The 25,686-nt window shown below is 36.7% G+C and overlaps 1 protein-coding gene across 2 annotated transcripts in view; it reads left to right on the forward strand.

The window, feature by feature from the left end:
- Positions 1-1,260: 1,260 nt before the first annotated feature.
- Positions 1,261-25,686, forward strand: part of LOC127654939 (SEC14 domain and spectrin repeat-containing protein 1) — a 43,701-nt gene continuing 19,275 nt past the window's right edge. Inside the window, exons 1-8 of one of the 2 annotated variants that reach the window (XM_052142509.1) lie at positions 1,261-1,400; positions 4,899-4,962; positions 6,338-6,423; positions 7,987-8,095; positions 13,948-14,038; positions 16,604-16,717; positions 22,487-22,600; positions 23,112-23,206. In XM_052142509.1, coding sequence (XP_051998469.1) covers positions 6,369-6,423; positions 7,987-8,095; positions 13,948-14,038; positions 16,604-16,717; positions 22,487-22,600; positions 23,112-23,206 — 578 coding nt within the window. In that variant the 5' untranslated portion in view covers positions 1,261-1,400; positions 4,899-4,962; positions 6,338-6,368. Of the gene's footprint in view, positions 1,401-1,499; positions 1,572-4,898; positions 4,963-6,337; positions 6,424-7,986; positions 8,096-13,947; positions 14,039-16,603; positions 16,718-22,486; positions 22,601-23,111; positions 23,207-25,686 lie in introns of those variants that run through there. The other variant, XM_052142510.1, reaches the window with a different exon arrangement.

Genomic DNA, 25,686 nt, shown 5'->3' on the forward strand with positions numbered 1-25,686 from the left:
CAACCTGGAGCTGAACACGCTCAAAACGGTGGAGATGAGTGTGGACTTTAGGAGGAACACCCCAACACTGACCCCCCTCACCATTCTAAACAGCACTGTGGCAGCAGTGGAGTCATTCAGGTTCCTAGGCACTACCATCTCACAGGACCTGAAGTGGAAGACACACATTGACTCCATTGTGAAAAAGGCTCATCAAAGGTTGTACTTCCTTCGCCAGCTGAGGAAGTTCAACCTGCCACAGGTGCTGCTGATACAGTTCTACTCCACAGTCATTGAGTCTGTCCTCTGCACTTCAATAACTGTCTGGTTTGGTGCAGCTACGAAATCAGACATCAGAAGACTGCAAAGGACAGTTCGGACTGTTGAGCGGATTATTGGTTGCCCACCCTTCAAGAACTGTACACTTCCAGAGTGAGGAAAAAGGCTGGTAAAATCACTCTGGATCCTACTCACCCAGCCCACTACCTCTTTGAACTGTTGCCTTCTGGCTGACACTTCAGAGTTTTTTCCCTCAGGCTATCCATCTCATAAACAGTTAAAGCCACCCCATTGAGCAAATAATTATGTGCAATACACAGTTTAGTCTATTTATATTATATGACATATCCTCTTCTGCCATTAAATACAAAGGAAAAAAAAAAACTTTTGCACTGTACATAACATACTGTATTTTTGTACTTTATATAACAGATTTGTTTTAGATTTGAACTACGTGTGTGTGTGTGTGTGTGTGTGTGTATGAAGGTGTGTGGCTGTGTGTATAATTATCTTATATATATATATATTTTTATTTCTTTAATTTTTTTTTATTATTAGTATTATTAGTCTTGCTGCTGTTTTTGTATTATTTTTTTGTATTGTTGTGCACTGGAAGCTCCTGTCACCAAGACAAATTCCTTGTATGTGTCAGCATACTTTGCAATAAAACATTAGTGCATAAAACTCAAAACATTTCTGGATCAAAATAACTTACAATTCTAGAGCAATTCACAAATTTAAATGTAATGTTATTTAAAAAAATAAAAAGATTTTAAAGCAATCCAGTTCAGATGTACTGTGCAGAGTTTTAAGGCAAGACATGAAATATTTATCACATTTAAAAGTGAACACCCAGAACAGCACTGGGAATAGTTTCAAGTATTTGTACTTATCCATCGGTCTGTCTGTCTATCTATAGATCTATCTATCAGGTTTATTTAAGTATTTGAATGATGTACTGTGTGTTTAAAGTAACTCCGGTGCCCGCCCACTACAGTAGAAGGCACAGCCTGCACTGTCCTTATAGGCGAGGCTATGGTGAGCAGGAACAGCCCCTTTCTAACAAAATACAACGTTGAGCTTCTTCTCAAAGGCATATTGTCATTATCGCAGATTGCCTCAAATTTCCAACACGGAGAAAGGTAATTGTATTTTTTCACTTTGGCATATTTATCCATTAAATGCGATGACGTCGTCGGCAAAAGCACAGGAAGCATTTAAACTGTACATGCACGCGCTACACTGTCTTCAGCGGGGACAACAACAATCAGAGTATTATTACCGATACACAAGACTGTAAACGTCCGTCCAAGGTAAGGTAGTCAGGGATGTGCATTATTTTCACCCCAGAATACACTGTATTCCTACTAGGCATGCAGTAGCCTCCATATTTTGAAATATAGGTCATTGCATGTGGATTGCCGATCTGTAGCTCGCGCTAGCCAGCAGCCACGCACGCGACCGGGAAACATGGATTATGGTCATCTGGAATGAATGCCCAAACTGCATTAAAACGTTTATTCTCTTCTGACACCCCAGCCTCTTACGTTCTTGTTACAGTGAACGATTGGTTTGAGGTGCACATGACCTATAATCATTATATTATGTAGGCCAGATAGGTGGGTCCCCCCTCTTTGTCTCGCGCCTGACCACAAGAGCACGAGCGAGTCTTTCCATGCAACTTTGAGCCAGCTGTTGGTTTGCCAGAGCTAGCCAACTGTTGTCCTCAGCAACAAGGAAACGTCAGTCCAGAATGGTAATGCTTTAACGGGCCCAGTTTGCATGTGCAGCGTTAAGCATATGTGTTTACAGAGCTTCACTGACATGCCCCAGCGAGGTAAATCTCATTAAAGAAAAACATTTCTTGTTTATAGTTCATCACAAAAAGTATGGAAAGTATACATGCATATTTTGCACTGTGATATTATTTTCATGACAATCAAGCACTCCCTTCTCATTACTTCAATGCAAAATATCCTTATTTAATTGTTATATATATATATATATATATATATATATATATATATATATATATATAATTAGTATTTAAATAGTATTTGTTGTACTGCTTTTTCTGTATTTTTTTATTGCTGTAATAATGTTATTTTAATGCAAAATATCATTCATTATTTTATAAAATGTATTCAGATTTTTTAAAACATTGTTACTTTTTTCTTACTGTTTAGATAGTATAAATGACAGTAATAAGAATCTAATGAGAATTATCATTGATATTTATGAATAATCCCATTAAAGCATTCAGATGCATTGCCAAAATGACATTATTAGGGGAAAATGTGATTAATTGTCATGACAATAACGTCCATTACAAAAAGTTCAATTTTCCTTAAAATAGGCTTCATTCTTCATTGAAAGGGCTTCTTTCTTAATTCAAAATCGAATACTTTTTTTTTTCTTTATTTCATTTGATTTTGGGGTGAAAGGTGACATGGACATGTTTTCTCGAAATCCACCAATGACTTCATAGTTGACATGCTGTAACATTGTACATGCATTGTAAAGGCGGAGGTTAGGTGTCATTAATATTATTGTAGGGAAATTGTTTTTCATGCTTTATTTTGTGCAGCTACCATAAAAAGTACATCATGCATTCTTTGTAAATGCTGAATATACCACCTCTTACATCTTCATTTGTAAAGTAATTCTGTTATTGGTGTTGAAATCAGTTTTGCATGTACCATGGACCAGTCCTTACCACATTTGGAGATTTGCATTAGGATGGGCAATCAATTTAGCAGCAGTGCAATCTGATACTTTTAAAGGTCCAAAGTCCCATTTTTTGTTTTTTGCCAGCTGTCCTGGAAATGTTCCTGACTAGCAGACACATCAGCAAGTCTTGTAATCACTGCTGAGCTCTCCCTTTCTAAATGATTTGGCATTTTTTTTGTGCATCAGCTTATGTTGAGTTCCATTTGGCTAGCCGTGTTTTCTTTTGCAATCTTAGCTCTCCCTAAATCATTTATTGCAGTTAAGAACATTGTTGGGTTGTTGATTAAATCTTTTTGGAGCATTTAATTTTTATGAGACTTACTCTGGGCAGTACAAATGGAGTGTTGCCGGGTGATTATTGGATTATAAAACCATTTCCAATTTACGTGCTGGTCTTTACTGAACTGATTAAATCAGAATGTTTGAAAGATTGTACGTATTTAGATTGGACCTTTTCTGGATGCCAAATCCAAAAAAGCCCTGCAGAGGATAGTGAGGACAGCTGAGAAGATCATTGGGGTCTCTCTTCCCTCCATCAAAGACATTTACAAAAAACACTGTATCCGCAAAGCAACCAGCATTGTGGACGACCCCACACACCCCTCACACAAACTCTTTACCCTCCTCCCGTCTGGCAAGAGGTACCGAAGCATTCGGGCCCTCACGGCCAGACTGTGTAACAGCTTCTTCCCCCAAGCCATCAGACTCCTCAATACTCAGAGACTGGTTTGACACACACGTGTCCTGAGTTGCACTTTAATAACTGTCACTTTATAACAACTGTCTGCTACCTCAATAACTGCTATGTGCATAGAACATTATCTCATAGTATGTTATGTTTACATTTTTAGAAACTGTCATCTTTTTGCACTACTGAGTACTGGTCGGCGCTGCACTGTCTATTGTCCTGTTCATTGTCAGAAATTTGTTGTACTGTCCTGTACTTTTTGCACATGTTTGCACGTGCACTTTATATAGGTATATATAGGTAGTTTATATAGGTATTATTTCGTTGTGTAGTCTCATGTGGTCCTATGTTGGTCCTTTGTTTTTTTTATGTAGCACTATGGTCCTGGAGGAACGTTGTCTCGTTTTGCTGTGTACTGTACTAACTGTATATGGTTGAAACGACAATAAAAACCACTTGACTTGACTTGACTTGAAATAGGTTTTAAAGGAATAGTTATCCCAAAAATGACAATTCTTTCATTAACTCACCGTCATTTTGATCCAAGCCTGTATGTCTGTTTTTCCATGGAGCTCCAAAGGTCAATTTTTGAAGAATATCTTTTCCATACAATGAAAGTGACATGATTTGGGGCTGCTAAGCAAAATGATAAAAAAGAACCATTAATGAATCCTAAAAGCGGTCCAAATGACTCAAACTCTATACTACAAGTCTTCTAAAGTCATTTAAAAGCTTTGTAAGCTTTGGAACTGATAGAAATGTAAGTCCTTAGTGATAATCTTCACATTCAGTGAGCTGTTAACAGCTGCCACAAGATCGAGTCAGTAAATTTAACTAGAGAACCAGATCAGTCCGATTCATTAAAAAAATAATTCACACTGATCAATTGATCCATTGAAAAGATCAGAATTAAAGGGGTTTATTTTTTTTTCCATTTTTTTTGGAGCCTGACATCGGTGGTCACTATGAACTGGAGTTGCATGGAAAAGAGTTGCGTGAGGAGTTTTTTGTCCCTCATCAAAAATTGCAGCATATGGGTTTGTAATGATATTGGGGTGATTCAATAATGACTTCTTTTTTTTTTTTTTTTGGTTAAACTGTTCCTTTAAAATAGATTTCATTGCTTTAATGATGTGCCTCTCTCTCAAACACGTCCTGTTTTCCCTCTTTCTCCTCCTCCTTTTCTCCCTTTGCTCTTCTGCATTTTTTCATATCTTTGCAGAACATGGGTCGACAGGGGAACGCATGAGAGAGAATGTACTTGATGTGCTGCATCACAGTTGAAGGTGAGTGAGACTGTCAGCTTTCTGAAATATCTATAGATAAGCCTGCATTTGAGGGCTCAGAGCACTGTGTAGCTGTAACACACTTTCATACTGAGAACATTCTGCTGTTGTGTAATTATAGTGATTTAACCTACTTTTGGGCTTGTTTTCCCTGTTTGTCTTTTTCTTTTGGGATTTTTTCGGAAGCTTTTCTTGCTGTGCTTGTGTGTTTACCTTACGAATTTACCAGGAATGTGTTTCCATGGATTTTAAACAATGTTTGGAAAAAATTAAGAAATTATAAAATTGTTGTGTTAGCCATTCCTTTAATTCAAAGATAAGCAGAGATTTCATCATCATTTTCAGACCTGGAGAATTTGATGTTTCTGGTCATACAACAAATGTGGTTTAATTAATTTGAAGATCAGAGGCTAATTCAACATTTTTGGTCATAATGATGAAAATGTAAGGTTTAAGTCTTTGAATGCATTCCACAAATCTTGTTGGTAAAGATTATATAACAAATATTAGCAGATCATTGTTGTTTTCATTTAAATCCCTTTTGCTAAATCAAATAATGCCAATGGGTTTTACCAGCCACTATCCTAGTTAGGAATTTGTTTGATCTCAAATGAATTCTGAAATGAATCAAAAATGAATTCTTATGGTGTGTTCACACTTGGCAGGTTTGGTTCAATTAAAACAAACTCTGGTGCGATTGCTTTGTTAGTGCGGTTCATTTGAACAAGTGTGAATGCTGCCACCCGAACCTTGGTGCGCACCAAACAAGCAGACTGAAACCGCCTGAATAGTGGGTCCCGGTCCGCTTCCAAATGAACTCTGGTGCGGTTCGACTGATATATGAACGCAGCATGGACCAAATACGTAAAAATGGACCAATAACCGGAAGTAATTTGCCTAATTCTGACCTCAATCATACTTGGTTCTTCTCATCAAATGAGCTATGTGTCCCATTACAGTTTGGTACAGGCGTCGGAACCGCCATCTCCTTGCACCATATCTTCGTTTGTGTGTGCAATGGAGGAGTTCCTGGCACTGTTTTGACTCCTTTACACATTTTAATAGCTCTTCGTTTGTTCTTAGCTGGTAGAAATACCACCATACATACATATGAGCGCATTCAGCCCAGCAGCCAGCATTGTTTTGGATGTACAGCTAGTTCCGTCACAGAAAAGCTGTCCAATCAGGTTGTGACCTTATCCTTATGCCTTTTGGTTTGTGTCTTTAGGTTCTGTGTGAATACTAAGCAAACCAGGACTAAATGTATCATTTTCTTTTTTGGTCCGAACCAAGAGAACCGAACTACAAGTGTGAACACACCCTTAATGATTTATTGTCTTTAAAAGGAACTATGTTGTGTTTTAACTTATTGCAGGTGCTTAAGTAGAGAATCAACTCATTCCAGGATGGAGGCCTCCATCATACTGCCCGTGCTGAAAAAGAGGCTGGCGTTTCTGTCAGGTAGAGATGGAGAAAATATTCGATGTTTATATACTTTCTCGTATACCATATTAATATACAGTGACTAAGTAAGCTATTTGTAAGTTCATTTCCCTGAAACGTGTAAACACTGTGGCATCAAAACATTACTCTGTTTGTTTGAGCATTCCAACCAGCCCAACACACCATCAAAGAGTGCGTTTACATGCACTTTAAAAGTCTGATTATAATGCGTGCAACATGTATTTAACCTGGAGGTCGAACGCATGTATTCCATGGTTTGGAATGACATACTCCACATGTGTGTTTCATTCAAAAGTGATCATCCCTATGTCCTATTCCCTACAAAGACTTTACCATCCACTGTGAGAACCTTTAATTATCATCAAGTGGTTATAACAGCTTCTTTTACTGATCTCATGTGGATTCCATTCATAGAAAGAGTCAAAGCATGAATTTTATTCAACATGCTGCCTGAAGCAAATTGCATCATCATCTGCCTTCAGACAACACCATAAGCACAATGGATATCGTACATCTAATCTGCGCTTAAATAATGTAAGAAATGCACGTGGCACATGATGTTGTAATTTGGTCTCGTTGCAGCTGACTTCTTCAATGCTGACTATGAGCAAAAGGTCAATAGCAACACATCTACATTACTTTCTCAGCTGACATCCTTTCTTCAGCAATTCAAGTGCACATAGTGTCATGGACATAGATGAAGACTGTAGCTCGACAATGCAAAAACCTGCGGTAGTTCTAATATAAACGTACTCATTGGCTCAACCAATAGTGTGAGTTTGGAGCGTGATTCCACACTATGTGGAATGGTGGTGGCGTAGTGGCTAAAGCACAGGGCTGTTAATCAGAAGGTCACAGGTTCTAACCCCACAGTCACCACCATTGTGTCCTTGAGTAAGACACTTAACTCCAGGTTGCTCCAGGGGGATTGTCCCTGTAATAAGTGCTCTGTAAGTCGCTTTGGATAAAAGCGTCTGCCAAATGCATAAATGTAAATGTCTATGTCCACTCTAATTTTGTACCTTTTGAGAACTCTAGAAATTCAAGTTTAAGCCTGCTTTTTTTATCATATGCTGATGGTTGTATGTTTGTGTCAACATGGCTCTTGCTTCCACAAATCTATTGAAAGACACTTTTTACCTCAATAAAAACATTGACAATATGGCCTGCCATTGATGCATTTTAAATTAAAGCAAAAAATGTGCTGCTGATTAATTTAAGGAACTTCTGTCATGTTGGTATGAAACACTCTTCCCCAACATGTTATTTATCAAGGCCGTTGCACTAAATTGGGTAACAAAAGCTTTTAGGAAAGGAGTTACTTGTCATTGGAACTGCTTATTTTCCCATGCACTCACAGATATACTGTGAATTAATTGCATGGTGCAAAATCGCTCGGCTCTACTCCTCCACAAAGGCTTTCTGTATTACCGCAGTAATTATGGAGGGTTTTTTGTGAGTCTTTTCCTTGAAGTCTCCCTCTGACACTGTTTTTCCATTCTTACACCACATTGCTGGATTTTCTGCATATTTCCTGACCCGGCCCTGTTGGTTTTGCAGGAGGCAAGGACCGGCGGAGTGGTTTGATCCTGACCATCCCACTATGCACTGAACAGACCAGCATGGAGGAGCTCAGCACCACCCTCAACTACCTGCTGAGCATTCCCAGGTAAAAAAAGGAGACTATGTTCAGAATGGAATACTGGGCTGCTACTTTCTAAAACCCTGTCTACAATGGATGCGAGTGACTTTACGCATTGTGTCAAAAGCAATAGAACTCATAATAATCAATGAAGCTGTCTATACTGGAAGCGTCCATTGTAGTACACTGGTGTCTTGTTCCATTTTTCACTGCACGTGCTGGCGCTACTACTGTCAACACAAATAATTGGTTTAGAATGTTTGTGCCAATGCTCCCGGTGTAGACAGGATGTTTTGTAAGGGTGAGACTCAGAAATAATTAAATGATTCTGGTTCCGTTTCTGAATCTTTAACAATTATTTAAAGGAAATCAAAAATGTGTATGACTGTCTTTCTTAAGCAGAATACAAATTAAGGTTTTTAGAAGAAGATAGAGCTCTGTCAGGTCCTTATAATAGAAGTAGAGGTCGACCGACAGTGGATTTTACCGATACAATAACTAAGTTGAGAAGTACCTGCCGATAACAAACAAAAATGTATACTGAATGAAAAATAACATTCAAAGTATAATAGTGCTGAACTAAATTAAAAAATAAACAGTACTGACTGAACCATGAAAATGTATTGTACTTTTTTAAATGAAATGTATATTAAATTTTGAATTTTGACGTTGTTTCCTTAGTCAACAAGCGAGCGCAGTAAATACATAAACCATTCAGCACCATTATATTATGCATAGAACATTCCTATCCTGGCTGTTAAAAAATAGCATTTCATTTTCAACTAATGTGCATTAAATAAATAAATGTATTCTCAAATGTTAAGTCAAATGTAAAATGAAGGGGGAAACGCTTCAATAGACAGTTCACATGGTTTTACACTTGCACTGATTCATACTACTCCAGAAACAAGCTTCATAATAACAGTGAAATACCACATTGTTTTTATTCAGTACAGTTTTATGTAGAGTAGCAGTATTCTCGGATAGCAGTGGTATTCGGCTGAACTCTGTGGTGAAGCGGCTCAGACTTTGAGCCAGGCCAGGGGCCGTTCAGATGGACACAACAGACTTAACGCGAGAATCTTGAGACGCATAGTTTCAAGTTGAACATCTTTCCTAACAAAGCATTTAAACAACCAATTGCTTAATCTGAGAACGCTTATAAGAGAGCAAGGCACAATGACCAAAGACCTCCACCAACTGTAAGGGGCTGTTCACACCGAACGCTTTTGCAAACATCCATTTGTTTTTCTATGAAAACGCGCACTAGACGAACGTCTTCGTTTCCCTTTGTTTTTGCTCATTCAGCATCTCATGCAGGAGCGCTGTTTTTTTAGATGATTTGTCTAATTAAAAAGAACTTTAAAAACATATTGAGACACACCTGCTTTCTGTTCAAATATATTAGTTGCGCTTTGTCCAGTCTTTTTTTAGTGCAAGAATGTGATCGATCTGAAGTCATCGTATTACAGTGAGGATAATTTTTTTTTTTTTTTTTTATTGAAATCAGCTGCATTTTTTATTTGTTTATAAGTTTCTCTCAGCTGCATGAAGATATTAATTTGGTTTTTCACGTCACTAGCTTTAAATATGCAACTTAGCTAGCTAACGAATGCATAAACGTGACCAGCTGGATATAAACTAATGCTATTAGATGGGAACAATCATGACATTTAAACATTTGGGTAGGACTTAAATGAATTTTTGTCACATTGTTCTAACCGCTCGAGGTTAGCTTTAATGTTAGCATTGGCAAGCATACTGCTGTTCTCTACCAATACAGCATCTAGTCAACAAATTAATTACTTTATAATGATATGACAATGTGCACTGAAGTGTAATGTATATACATACCTTTTTGTAGTTGATGTTTTTAAATGTTCCACTTCATTCAGACTGTAGTCTCAAGTGTCAAAACAAACACCACAATGCATCAGTGAAGTGCCACTCTCATACTGTATAACAACAGCGGACCCTTCCCAGCCACTCCAGCAACAGGATTTTTTTTTTTTTGGATTTTGGCCAATATCTGACAGTTCCAGAAATCTGTTATCGGTGCCAATTAATCGGCAAAAAACTATATATCGGTCAAACTCTAAATAGATGTTCATGGGTGCCAGCACTTTACGGTCTAAAAGTTATATTTAGGCTGCAATAAAGTAATCCACACAACTCAATCGATAATTAAAACGTTAATAACTTTTTAAAAGTGCTTCCTGTCAGCAGCTGACAAGAACCGTGACATAGTCCACACGAGAATTTGGACGTGGCACTTATATACAACTTATTTACTCACTCTAATGCCATCCCAGATGTGTGACTTTCTTCTGCTGAACACAAACAGATTTTTAGGAGAATATCTCAGCTCTGTAGACATTGTATGTGTACATTGCAAGTAAATGGTGTCCAGAACATAAAGGCAGCATAAAGTAATCCATACGACTTCAGTGGTTAAATCTTTGTCATCTGAAACTATATGATAGTTGAGAAACAGATCAATATGTAAGTCCTTTTTTACTATGAACTCTCCTTCCTCCCCAGTGGGTGGCGGCATGCAAAAAGAACGCAAATCGCCACAAACAAAAGAAGAATGTGAAAGCGAAACTGGAGATTTATAGTAAAAAAGGACTTGAATATTGATCTGTTTCTCACACACACACTTATCATATTGAAGATATTTAACCACTTGAGTTGTATTGATTATTTTTATGCTGCCTTTATGTGCTTTTTCGACCTTCAAAGTTCTGGCCACCATTCACTTGCATTGTATGGACCTACAGAGCTGAGACATTCTTCTAAAAATCTTTATTTGCGTTAAGCAGAAGAAAGAAAGTACAACATTTCATAACGCAGTAACTGTGCTTATATCGAGTTGAACATGATGGAAGTCATAAATTGTGTGTGAGCTAGATTAATTCAGTAACCACTTCGGTGATGTATACATGCTTTTGATTCACCAAAATGAGCCAGCTCATAAGAGTCAATAGTTCGAAAATCAGACTTTTATGGAACCAGTTGCCATCTGTACTAATTTCTTAATAGTGCAAATTGCACAATGTGTACTGCTATTTTGTTTTACACATAGTAAGTGATATTGTTGTGTTCAGTTATTCCATGATAAACATTTTAAATAGTAGTATGCTACATTACCACATGACCTCATTACATTGTCACATGACCTCATCACATTGCATGTCAAAAACTGATGCAGCTTTAATTACTTTAAGTACATCATCACACTAGAAATGGAAGGTCAAGTCAAGCACTATGCATTGTTGGGTCAGTATTCCACACTGTGTACTCTGTTGTTTACTGCACGATTTGGCAAATGTAGTAAGTAATCTGGGTATTCTGTGCATATAGTAAAGTATGCACACCTAATACTGTAGCAGTAGTATGGTAGTATGAGGGTTTATGGAAACCACTCATGACATTAATGCTTCAGTCCAAGGCTGTACATCAAACACCTGTCAAAGCATTGAGAGCAGAAATGGAACATTATTGGGATTCATTTAACTATAATGAGCACTGTTACGGTATTCACACGTGGAATGGAAAGTGGCTATAATTCTTAGTCAGACTGAGGTTAGAGGTTGAAAACAGCTTTTATTGATTTCTCCAGACCTTTGAAGATATTTTAGATATTCCAACACTCTGGAATATATTTGGCGGATGGTCATATTATATTTATGTTGTACTATAGTCATACTGGTAAACTGAATGCATTCAATGCACAACTGATGTGTTAGCTGTTACAGTATAAAGGTTATTTACATATTCTGATTGGATGAGCTGTGTTTGAAGCTGTTGTGAAATGCAGATAAATGCACACCTGTGACTGCATGTTTTGTTCTTATATTTTGCTGAATTCAAGTCACGTCAGAATTGCTGTAATTGCGAGATGTCCACTCCAAACTGTTTATGGTCTCGGAATCAAACCTTCTGTTTAATTTCTCAAAAAAATATTTGTCTCTATGGCAACAGCAAAACTGATTAAAAAAAATCTTTATTGTTGATGACCGCAAAATATTTCATCACAACATTTATTCGTCCTCTAGATGTAACACTGGCTATGAAAAAATTACAAAAAAATGTAAACTGTCTAAATTTCCTTTGCTGTTTTGCTAGTTTTTACATCGCAACATGATGCTCAAGTGAGAGCTTTTCATAAAATTTAGAGTTTCCAACTTGTACTAGTAAGTTCAACAAAGATGTGACGAAGACGAAGATCGAGTACTCTCCAGCAACTCAACTATTAAAACTACTAGTATAATATCGCTCATTTATTTTTAGCCTGGGCAATGCTGAATTATCCTGTACTGTCCCTCTGGATCTCTCACCATCTCTCACCATCTCTCAGATACAATAGTGTCCACTGTGGTTGTGTGTCATCGAGGGATTGGATGAGAAAGACATGTTGCATCTTTGTGTGCTTTCAAGCAAAGTCAAATGTGGCAAAACTTGTAATATTTTGATACTTATTGAATTCTAATCTATTGGTATTAGATCTTGATGGGGTCATGCAAACCAACAAGAAAGGATCTGTTATTAGGGTGAAAAAGAAATGCGAAGCAGAACGAGAAAAGCTTATTAGACCGAAATATGCGTTAAATATCTGAACACCATTTGTTTTTCTGAATTACATGTAAAAAAATAAAAGTGAGAGCCTTTTATGTAGACTGGGATTTAATATATGGACATTACCCTTATGCTGTCAGTATTGGTTTCTAAGTAAGCTCCGGGTGAGTGCAGATGTTTTATTATTATTAATGCATAAAAGAAAAACATAGTTTGTTGAAGTTGGCTTCTTTTAAAGCTGTTATTGGTAACATTTGCAAATAAAATAATTAAAATTTGTGTGTCATTTATTAGTATTTTTATTTACAAGTATTCGATTACTCATTTTTGAGTTTGAGTAACTACAGAATTACTTGAAAATGCCAATCCCTAGATTTGGAAACACGTTGGAAACATGTAATTATGACATGAATGTAGCATTGGCAGGCTACTGAACTATATTACTTGGTGGAAGAATTGCTTATTCTTATTTTGACGCCTTTTCATTTCGCGGTTATCAAGCAACACGATTACGCACCAGCTGCAGCTTGATGACGCAAGCGTACCGCGGTTCGGATACAAATATATAATGTGAACACAGTCCATCGGGGGCAGGGGGGAGGGGGGAGCAATCGAACTCGGGTTCGGAACAGGCAATCGAACCAAGTGTGAAAGCCCCCTTAGTCCCTGCTGTAGAGATCATCATAGTCTGAGCTTTAGTGGAAATTGTGGTTTTAATGTTTTTAACACCTAACAGACAAGTCATTCTGACCTCTGAAAACAAGACTTCTGATTTTTAATGCTTTCATAGTAATTTTCATCAAATTACTTTCTACTGATTATTTAAAGGGATAGTTTACCCCAAAATGAAAAATCTTTGAGCATTTTCTCAACCTCATGTTGTTTCAAGCCCATATCACTTTCTTTTCTGGAACACAGACTCAGTCACCATTCAGTTTCATTGTATGGCAAAAAGATGAAATTAAACCAAATGGTGTCTGAGACTAACATACTGGCTTATCTGTCCCATTAAGAGGCTATTTAGGGGTGAGTTGGCCATACTTTTCCCCGCCAGGAATGAAAAGAAAAGTTCGTGCGTGCGTGCGTGAACTCTGAGTCACTCATAAAAACTCTTCTTTGAAACAATCCCTGTTTATGCATTTTCAAATGCCACCACAGAAGAAACAAAATATTCTGTTTAACAACACAGCCGCCGCAGTGGAGTCATTATAATTGATTCGGTGTATCTGGACCGGCAGCATGTATTTGCCTATAATTTGTGTTACGCAACTGAATAAATGTTCTGCTCTCTTTTTCTGCAGTGAGAAGTGTAAAGCTCGAGGTTTCACCGTCATCGTCGATGGGAGAAAATCTCAGTGGAATATTGTGAAGACTGTTGTTCTGATGTTGCAGGTGAGAAGAGATGCGGAGCACATCCTTTTTTATTTATTTACTCTTGGGGTTTTGTTCAGATTGGCAGAAAGCAGTCAGGGTGCGAGTAGGTTATGTAAACCATATGTCCATTTGGTTTTCCTTCACATGTTGTGCTTTTATGTTTTCCAATAATGAGCCCCATTAAAGTAGCACTCCCAAAAATGAAAATTCTGCCATTTATTTTTTTCACACTTATACCATTCCAAACCTCTATATGCTGTTGTATTTTTATTAAAATAAACAAGCACACATTTATAAAGAATCCATTACACAGTTTTTTCCATACCAGTTACCAGGGACTGTCAAGCTCCAAAAGGACATAAATACAGCATATAAGCACCGTAAAAGTAGTCCATACTACTTGTGCACTATATACTTCAAGTCATTGATGCAATAGAACAGACAACAATTTAGGTAAGTATTCACTGATAATCTTGAAGCTCGCATCTACCCTGATTGAAAAATGGAACACTGTCATCATGGACGGCATTGCTTCTTGCATGTGTAGTAACTAAACACAATGCAACATATGCAAGCTTTCATTTTGGCCAAGGTCGTTGGTGAATAATGAGTTGGATATTTGGTTTGTTCCACACAAACATGTCGGATGGTTTCAGAAGACTTGGAATACAGTACACTAGTTATATGGACTGCATTTATTATACATTGTGCTTTTTAGTTTTTAGAATTTTTCATTTTGAATAATTTTGTTTTTATTTTCATGGGTCATTTCTTTTCTTTTTTTATTCCTTTTTAATATTTGTTAATATATTTGTTAATATATTTGAGTGATTAAATCCTTCAAACACAATGACCTTCTAAAGCAATACCTGTAAATAATTTGGGTTCAGTACTGTCATGAGATGCCCATTGCAGCTTATTTATGTTGGCAATCAGCCCTGGATTCATAGAGAACACTGTGTTGTTGTAAATCGTTCACTCTGAGCTTTGTTGAACTGAATAGATGCTTGTTCTGCCCTGCTATTTCCCATTTACGGGACACGGACCACAGCATTGCTGCTGTAAACTATGCTGCTTGTTCACAGGATTTTACCTTATATATTTTGTTTTCTTGTACCTTTATGGCTGTGCATTGTCTCCATGTAGCTATTTCTTATAGGCAGTGACAATAAAACAATTATATTATAAATTGTGCTTCTTCAACTCAAATCATGCTGAAAAAACCTTATACAAATGTATAAAAGTGTGCAAATATGTAAGAAAGAAAACCAGTCAGTGGAAGACCAGAATTGGTATGCTAATATTATGACGTATTTGAGTATTTAAGGAATATCATTACAGTGCTGCCTTGCAAGCACTGTAAATATCCTACACCTGACTTTGAATAATGCAGCATAAGACCTTTTTCATTATAAACTGCAAAATTGATTTTAACTTAAAACTAGAACTACTTTAAGTAGTCTACTTTATCATGCTCTAGGGCTCAGGAGCTTTCACTCGCAATGACGATTTTGTATAATTTAGCCAACAATAATAGACTGGAGAGAATGTATTACTTGACGGGTCATGAAGTGGGTCAGACTGTTTTGGTGGTGGAGCTGAAAAGTGCCACACTCTTCTCTGCCTGAAGTGTCCCCCGCCTGACCTGGATCTGTCAGTGGAGACATTGTATTTTAGCAATTGGCAGATAACTTCTCTGTTTCAACAATCCTTTTAGATAGAGGTAAATGTTAGAATAAAATGCTTTATCTCTCTGCTTGTTCTCCATTTGAGAGCAGGTATTGGGAGATAAGACTGGAGTTTCAGGTCAAAATCAGTAGGTTAAATAACACTGATCAGTGGGCTTTAAGTAAGGTTGTTTTTGTGATTCGAAAAGTGTGTTACGTTCCCCCCGTTTGGTTTATCCATTTCCGTAAATGAATAAATGCATGATAGGCTACTTCTCATTTGTAAATACACAGAATGTATTTGAACAATTAGGCCAAATTTAAATATGGACTTGTTTGAAATATACAGCTTACAAAGTATAAAACTAATATATAATGGTATACTAATATAATATATAAAACTAGCATATAATGCTAAGTAACTTGCATTTCAGATTAAATATGGCCAGTTAGGAGCAGTTTAGATGGATGTCTTTGACTGTTGAGCCATATCTTGCAGTTTTGTAAGTGTTTCCCACAGGAGTGGCTTGTTTTTTTGGATGCACTGTGAAGTAAAATAGATCTTCAACTTTTGAAAACGCAATCTACATTCTGTTCTATTCATTGCTCTGCATGAACTCATTCCATCCGAACAGCCCCTTAGTTTACATATTAAAATTTTACAACATTGAAAATTGTTCCAGAAGAAACCAAAGCAACAAGCTTTGTGTTGCCTGTATATAACGCTTAAGTCGTGATCACTCTAGGCTCTGAGCATGCATAACTATTTCGGGCAATGGACAGGTTATGATGTCATGCTCGAGGGCTTCTGGTTTTTAGAAATAATAAATCACAAATAACAAGTAATGTTATTTTCAGAATGTTAAAATATAGCTACCTTCTTGTGATCTTGTCAAATTAAATGTTCTTGTTCCAGAATGTGATTCCAGCCGAGGTGTCTCTTGTGTGTGTGGTGAAACCCGATGAATTCTGGGACAAAAAAGTGACCCATTTCTGCTTTTGGAAGGAGAAGGACAGGCTTGGCTTTGAGGTAAGCATCTTTGCTTTATCCCTCGGCTTCAGCAAAACTGAGGTCTGGTTACGATGGCATATTTGGCAGATCCTTGCAGTTCGATGTTAGAGTTGGGACAACATCGGCACACGTACACTGTCAAGTCCATTTTATTTGTATAGCGCTTTTCACAATAAATTGTATTTTTAAGCAGTTTACAAGCCCAAAGGGATAGTTCAACCAAAAATTCAAATACTATCATCATTTACTCAACTCATGTTGTCCCAAACCCATATAAAATTCTTTCTTCCATTGAAAACAAAAGGAGATACTGTATTTGGTTGAATGGCAGCCTCACCCACCATTTACTTTTATTGCATAATCTTTCCATACAATAAAAGTGAATAGTGGCTTTGGTCATCAATCTGCTGAATACCTCCTTTTGTGTGACTGATATCCTATTATGTACTATTCCTATAATAGTAGCATAGACTAACGCCTAAAACAAAATGGCTGTACAACTTTTTACAATGGATCTCTTCGTATATAACATCAGACCACGGGCATCATCATTTTACACACTGTAAAGCTGCACATAATGAAATCACACACTACAGTTTATACAGTTTGTAACACCCAAAGAGTTTTATGCATATAAGTAGGTAATTTCCCACATAGACCGGGATTTAATGAAGCTCAGTATAATGAAACTACATCTTCATTTATAATGGGATGGGACTTCACCGTATCTCTTGAGATAGGACAATGTGCTTGTTGCTATTTGCAAACCAGTCTTCTAATTGGCACTAATTCAATAGCTTAAACAGCAGGTTTAAATGGGGACTTTTGTTTTGTGTGAGTGTGTTCTGGATTTAACTGTTTTTACATATGCTTTGTGGCTATTAATTATTAACAATCATTAGGTTAGTACATAATGAATATAATCGTTAGTTGCAGGCCTAATAGACATAAAAGGTGTCATTTCATTTTTTTATACATATAAAAACAATACATACTACTAAAATAGAATGTTAGTAAAGTTTTTTTGTGACTGATGTCATTTAATTTTCATTACCATATTCCACCTGTTTTTCGCTGCTGTGCCTTGACTCTTCGGTAAATGCCCCCTTCACTTGTGATGAGCGAGATACAGTGCTGTGCTCTACTTGATTGTGAGCTGTGGGTTTTCTGTTTGGTTCAAAATAGTCTATAACTGCCCCATTATTCAACAGCGGTGTCTTTGGAAAGCGAATTATCATGTTTGCAAAACTATCAAGGTTGATATTTGCCACTCAAACTGCAAAGAATTAGACTAAGTATTCGTGACATTGGAATCCTTTGTAAAGATGCAGAGTGGCAGGTGTTACACACAGTTAAAAACAGCTTGGTTTGGCAAACACTGTTGATACTTAATTTTAATATTCCCATTATAATCACAATCATGATGATGATATGAATCAATACTGTGAATATTGCGACGCTTTTAATTTTCATAAAGAGCATTAGTAGACTAATTTCAAGATTCTTCAGGGCTGCACAATTCATCTGAATAACATAAAAATGGCGATATAGTCACATGAGGTTATTGAACTGCAAACGGCTGCGATTAGTGACAGATAAAAATGTTCTGTATGTGCTTTAGAATAAACCACCATTCTGTGCACACGGGGGGCTCATGGTCTCCTGTTTTTAGCACTTATACTTATAGTAGTTCACATGCTTTGTGAGAAATACTGCACATTCAAGCATTAGCGCAATTCCAAACATTAGTAATTGCTAAAAGGTATTATACAAATCTACAAATGCGGAGGAGTATAACAGAAAAGGAGGAGAGGACAGCGTTTCACCAAATGTGGAGCATTGTAAACTGTCAAAACACACCGCGATGAAGTAAATGGGACAGAAATATTTTACTTGCTTGTATAAAAAACTAATTAAATTCTCTAAATAATAATGATAATTGAGTATTATGGGTCCCACGAAAATAATTTTGTATTATGCTATATTTAAATGGGTTTAAAAGATAAGTGAAGTACGTAAGTGCACACCTACGTAAAAAAAGAAAATGAAGGTAAATAAAGCTTTTATTAAGCTACCATATATCATTGCAGAAAAAATATGAATATAAAAGTGCATATCAATTAAAATGATTACCGTATATCTCATTCTCCCTTGTGTTCATTTAGTGCAAAACATGCCTTCATTATTTTAAATAGATTTTTATTCAATGACTTTAAAAAAATTTTTTTACTTTGCTACAATGGCTGTACAAATAACTTTTGAGTCATTTCAGATGTTATCAAGATGTATATAAAATTTCATCAATAGACTGAAAAATATCGAGATATTCAAGCCACATATGTAAACTTTACTTTTCCCAAACAGCGCCACATCAGCCTAGGAAACATGTGAAACATAACATCTGTTACCAAGTAATTGCATAGGGCTCGTTAAAATGACAACGTTAGAAATGGATGCACATTGTAGGAAAGACAACGTTTTTTTATTCATTTATTTGATGCAGATCGCTGACGAAACAAACTAAATACTGACAATAAGCGCAGCTAACATGCATGATGCATCTTAACTATGACAAGTCCTATTTTCAATAAATGCTCTCTTTGGACAGTGAAATATAGAGTTCTTAAAGTATGTTTCCATTGTACAATGAACTCATTAATCTTAAAAGATCATAAATACATTCTGCTAGACTTCTTTGATCTTTCATAGAAAAAAGAATGGCATACAGGCTAGAAACAACATTAGGGTGAGAAAATGATCACAGAATTGTTGGGTGAACTGTCCTTTTAATGTAAGCCTAACGTGATCATGCAGATGTACACCACAGTATACAAGCATGCACAGTATGTGTGTTGATAAGGCTTGGCCTCAGACAGCTTGCTCATTTGGCTGTTGTCTTTTGCCTTGCTCTTTTTGGCCATAAACCAATAATGCCATGTTGCCTGGCAACAGTCATCTGGATTTGGCCAAGAACTAGATGACATCACTTCTGAAGGACAGTCGCACCACTGTCTCCTAAATAGAAACCTCAGTATATGTTTGTTAGTTGGAGTCATTGTGTTATTTGTCACTAACTGTTTCAGCTGTGATCTGGGCCAGCAGGGCTCTCTAGCTGCCTGCAACTAGCAGATGGCACAGATTTGACTGAATGGAGGTCAGTGTATCAGCATTAGGAAGTGGAGCCTTGAATACGAAGACTTGTGAAAACAGTCATTACCATCCACTTGACCTATTACACGATCCATACTTGAATGCATTGGGACTATGCATTAATCTTCCTGCCTCTTCATCACCAATGCTTGGCTGGGCATATGTGAGCAAATGGGAAGGCCCAGAGGCCTTATTAAATAAGTGGATCCTCATTATATGCCTCTAAGGGCCAATAGGACCATTTATTATAAGACTAGATATTTTTTTGTGCTTATTGCAGCTGATTTATCCTTTATTTGGGCTTCTGGTGACTACAGTAGATCGCTGATGATACTTAGTTTGCATTCTGTTGGATCAAAGAAAGACATTAATAGTGCTAGTCCTACATATTGGCAGATAACTGACCCGTTTTCAACCATTTATCAAGCATCATCAACTGGATCATAATTTGTGAATGAGTTAATTAGGTTTTAGATAAATAAATAACCGAAATTTTATGTTTGCAGAAAAGGATTAAGCTCTCAGAAGAGTGATAGCTTATTTAACTTCATTGTGTATGTGTCCACAGAAAAAGAAAACCAGTCTCTCTGACATCCTGTGAGTAATGTACCCCAGACATTTTGAATGCAAAATATTTTTCCTCGTCTCCTCTTTGGTGTCTCTGGCTGCAGCACAGGCTGGAATTGTTTGCAGCACCGTCCCATGTGTTGACTCAGCTGAACACGTGTAAAGACAGCTGTTCTCTCTCCCTTCCTGTCAACACTGAGCAGATAGAGGAGGGGTCTTTATAGCATTTAGAAAGAAGTGACTGATCACTGTCAATGAGACCGCAAACACAAAAATTATAGCGACGAGCACACTTTGAACAGACATAAAAGTACTTAAATATTTAAATTTTTATGTTAATAAACATTTACATTACATGTTCTTGATGAGCCTTGTGGGTAATTCGTATGACTGACATTAAAGTGTTGGTTTGTGATTTTTGACCCGGTGGAAGGGTTGCTTCACTTGCAGAGTGTGTCCTAGATGCCTTCAAATATCACATAAATTATTCATGGTTTTTAACCTTGTGTGACATTTCTGCTGCAGGAAATCGTTAGCAGTTTTAAATTATGCTACATTGCACACACAGATTCCTGTGTAATTGGTAACGTAAGTGAATTGTGCACTTCGCCCTCTGATCATTTGTGTTCTTCTCAAAAAATGGGAAGCAAAGGTGCAGGAGTGTTTTTTTTTTTTTTTTTTTTTTGGTCTTTGCCCACAAAGTAAAGCGATTTTATTTATCTTTTTAACACTCCAAAAATCGATAAAAAAAAAAACTATCATCCAATTAATCTCTTATCGGCCGTTCGTGTTGGCAAAATCCACTATCGGTCGACCTTTAGTATAGGCGGCACAGCCTTCCACTGATGATGCATTCTTGCGCTCAAAGACAGCTTGACGATAACGGATCTCGAGACACGAGTTTCAAACTACATTTATATTGACAGCATCCTTAAAACACAGCACTTATGAGTTGAGACACTGAAAAATTGAGATGTGACCAATCCAAAGTTAGATGCACCAAAAACTGATGATGTCATAGACCAACATTTCAAAGTAGTGCAGATGGAATTAGGCCAAAAATAGGGTTATGTTCAATGGAAATAAAACTAATATTTTGACTTTGTCAAAATACATTTTGTCTTCTGCCTCATACATATTTAGGATGTAATTTATTTGCATTAATATGTATTATATATTATTATAAGACATATATAACCTTTTAGCTTAAAGTTGTTATAAGCTAAATTATCTTTTATTTGAGGGGCATTTCTCAGTAAATATCAATATGTAATTCATTGTGATTTAATTCAAATAATTAATCGACACATCATGTAAATAATTCAGTTGAAAATTTGGCAGCTCAAAGTTGAACTACATGTTTTCAAAATGTAGTATACTTCGGTCAGATGCGAACGCTGAACGTCTGTGTACTGGAAGCATGACGCAAATTTCGTCATCAGCAAAGTGCATCTTTAAACTCGCAGAATGCACATTCACCTGGAATTATTTGCACTTATGAGTGGGTCCACAAGATGGCAACACTTACATTTGAACCGTTGTGGTCACAAAGTTCTAAATGATTGCCGGGAAACAATAGGAGACGTATTTAGAAACTAAACGTGGATGTGCATGTTAAGAGCGCAATTGTGAGGTGGTCAGGAGATACCTGCATTTGTATAACAAGAGTTGGAAGCAATATAAAGACATCTTTATGTGTCTAAACTCCTAAGGAGAAATACTGTAGTCCAGTATCTCAATAAAATTTTGGGCTTAAGCTTATTGGTCTTTATTTTCTTACGATCGATTGGTTGGTTGTCCAGGCAACCTAATGAATAGTCATCTAAACGGTGTTATAATAGTCTTATAATTAGGCTAATTTCAGTTTCCACCACCACTAAAAATATAAAAAAATATAAGAAAAAATTTGACTGACCACACTAATAGTTCACCATGAAAATAGCCATAGAAGCATACATAGCATTAAGAAAATAACAAACAAACAAACCTTGTAGACTAGTTGGATAGTCGACCATCGTGGCCCATCTCTAGTCCTCAGTGAGACCTGAGAGTTCATTTCCTCTGTTTCAGGTGATTCTGGTATCTGCCAATAAGCTTACACGTTACATCGAGCCATGCCAGCTGACGGATGAGTTCGGCGGGAGTCTGGTTTATGATCACTTGGACTGGGTCAAAAAAAGATTGGTGAGAACCAAACTTCTAGTGTTCAAATAAATCGAATGCTCCCTGAAAATCACTCTTCACTGGTTGGCCACAATCAGGGTAGGGTTGGGAAATATATAAAATATTCACAATATGTTTTTATGCAGATAGTAAGCCATTCAGTGGAGTAAGCCACATTAGAATAGTTTTGTGGTGCTTCAAGGACAGAGGTGTTTAGATATTGCCTCTGATTTAAACTATATTTAAACTTTTTAAACTAGAATATTTTTACAGATAGTCCATTTATTTTCTGTGAATCAATTCTTGCTGTCAGTGAATTGATTCACAACTCCTTTAACGTTTGTGTCATCACCCAAAAATGCACAGAAGTCATGGCCTTTGTCATTTATCAATGCATATATTTTGAGATCTTGTAAAAATGCTGAAAAATATAAAAATGTATATGTTAGCTATATTTCCCTGCCCTAATGGTCTGTTTTAACAGTATGCCATTTATAACTGCAGTTGTTTTTGTCATTGGTGCTCTATTTAGGTCTTTGAAAAATTCACTAAGGAATCCACATCTCTGCTGGATGAACTTACCGTCATCAATGAAAATGAGAAAGGAAGCCAGGCAGACAAGGAGAGGTATTTTAAGGCTCATTATCTGCAGGCTTATAATAGCTGCCATTTCAGGAGCAACCACTTTCCATTAGCTATGAAGTATGCAAAGTATGAAGAAAAATCAGAATTCATGGAACACTATTGTCTCAGAGAAATGGATTTCTTGTTGGTTCACTATTATTAGAAGATTGTAGCTCCAAACTACGTCACTCTGATTATTTAGCTAGAAGTAGGGATGTCACGGTACCGATACTGGTATTGGGATTGGGTGTGATGCCATGCTCCTGAACTGGTACTCGTACTCGTAAAAATGCTCCGATACCAAAAACGGATACCATCTGATGTACGAATGCCATAACGTAAACATTCAGCACACAAATTAAAATCCCATTATGTCCTAGTGAGCAAAAGCTGTGATTTAAAGATATAAATGTTTAGTTTGCATGAGCAGCACACCTTGAATGTGAATGTGTGGAGAAAGTGTTGTGTGATGCCAGCTGCACGCACCTTTTAATCCTCCTTGGCTCATGCAGGGAACACCGTCTTGTACATTGAACGCTCTGTTTGAAGCAGATGGCAGCGAACCGAGCGCAAATTCATGTTGTTGCGCGAGGCACAAATAGAGTACATACTTATTTAAATAGCAGCCTTTGTGATTTAATAATAGGCGTGTTTGAGATGCCTCGCCTTGAAAGTAGACGAGAGTAGATGGCTGCAGTCAGGGGAGGAGTGAAATAAGAGCTGTCAAGTCAGACAATTCTCACTTCTCGTACTGGATCAGACACCTTTGAGATCAAAAGCAGATATTGCGGGATTCACGATCATGCGCTGTTGCTGATATAGTGTGGATATACTTTAAATTCTGTTGCTTTAATGTTCAAATAAATATGATGAAAAATACATTCTATGTACCTGTTTTTTAATTTCGCCAATAAGACGTGTCTTTCCATCCATTTTTAGTTTTAATAAAGACAGGTATTTGAGAATTATCAGAAATATTTCAGTGTCCCATACGGAGTAGTCAGAGTGTTGGGAATATTCACATATAATTTATACACTTAAAACATGATATTAGAGATAAAAGATCAAGCATTATAGAAAACTACGAAACATCACATCACGGTTGTTTTTTTATTTATTTATTTTATTATTCGTTCAATGATGAATTCCTTCAATGATTTTTTACAACATTGTGCAGTGTTGCTGTGGTTACCTAATAATTATCCCTGAATCTTTATGTACTGGCTTCAATGGATCTGATATAATTCTTAAGTAAAATTACAGGCATTATGAAGAAGACATTATGTCTCTGTTCATAAAGGTGAAGTGTGTAATTTCTGTTCCACTTGCAGCATCAAATTGAATTGTAATCTGTTGTGAGGCCCAACTTGGACAGACATAACAACATTGGCTCAACGTTTTATGTTTATGGTGGAGGCAAGTGTAAATAGCAACCAAAAGCATCTTCTTTGCATTAAGTGCAAATAATGTTATTTGCTATTTGCTATTAGTGTCAGATACTATTTACACCCCTAATAAATACGAACATACAGTATAGGGCATCACTGCAGAGTGTTTATTATGTTTATTTAGAGTCCCATAGACACCTTACATCAACCCCTAAACCTAACCCTAACCTTCCCTTACAAAAAAGAACCATGGTTTTGCTACAGTAACCATAGTATCACCATGGTATTTTGTAATAAAATCATAGTAACCACAAATGTTAACATGTTTACTATATTACTGTAGTAACACCAAGGTTAATTGCATTAAAACTATGGTTAACTATGGTATGGCCAAAAATGGTTACATGGTTACTACAATATTACTATAGTAAAACCGTGGTCAATTTTACCCAGATCATACCTTTCTCTCAAATCCACAACCTTCCCCATTACCAATTCACTGCAAGAAAATCAACCTTTATGTTTATTTTTATTTGCAATTAGTATTAAAGGTGGAGTGGAGACATGAAATGGTATGTGTGGGGGGGCCTTGGTCGGTCACACAAAAAAAGCACATCGACACCGCTGTTACACCCCACGTCACTGCAGCAACACTTGAGTTTGTCTTTCATTTCTGTCTTAAATGTTTTGTACCGGATTATTGGTGTGCAAATGGCCACCCTGTGTAGCAGGTTCTATTAACACCTAGTGCAAATTGTCACTTTGTATTTTTATGGGACCAGATGGAATGGCAAAAAATTATTATTGTTTCCTAACAGGTCTTTCAATAACTTACATTATTTGTTGAACCAATATTGCTATTTCAGGCTGCTGAAACAATTGAACATTTAAATATATTTTTACACTTTTTAAAAAAAAACATGGGTAACAAGACTTGGTTAAACAGACTTTGTATATTTATTCTAATATAAAGCTAGTCTTGTGACTATAGCACATAGTGCTTACTGCTTGTCTTTTGTTGTAGGACAAACCATTGTGTTTGTCTCATTGTAGGACTTTTTGGCTTATATGGAAAATGGTTTTGTGGTCATTAAC

The sequence above is a fragment of the Xyrauchen texanus genome, chromosome 14, assembly GCF_025860055.1.
Source record: "Xyrauchen texanus isolate HMW12.3.18 chromosome 14, RBS_HiC_50CHRs, whole genome shotgun sequence".
Lineage (NCBI taxonomy): Eukaryota > Metazoa > Chordata > Actinopteri > Cypriniformes > Catostomidae > Xyrauchen > Xyrauchen texanus.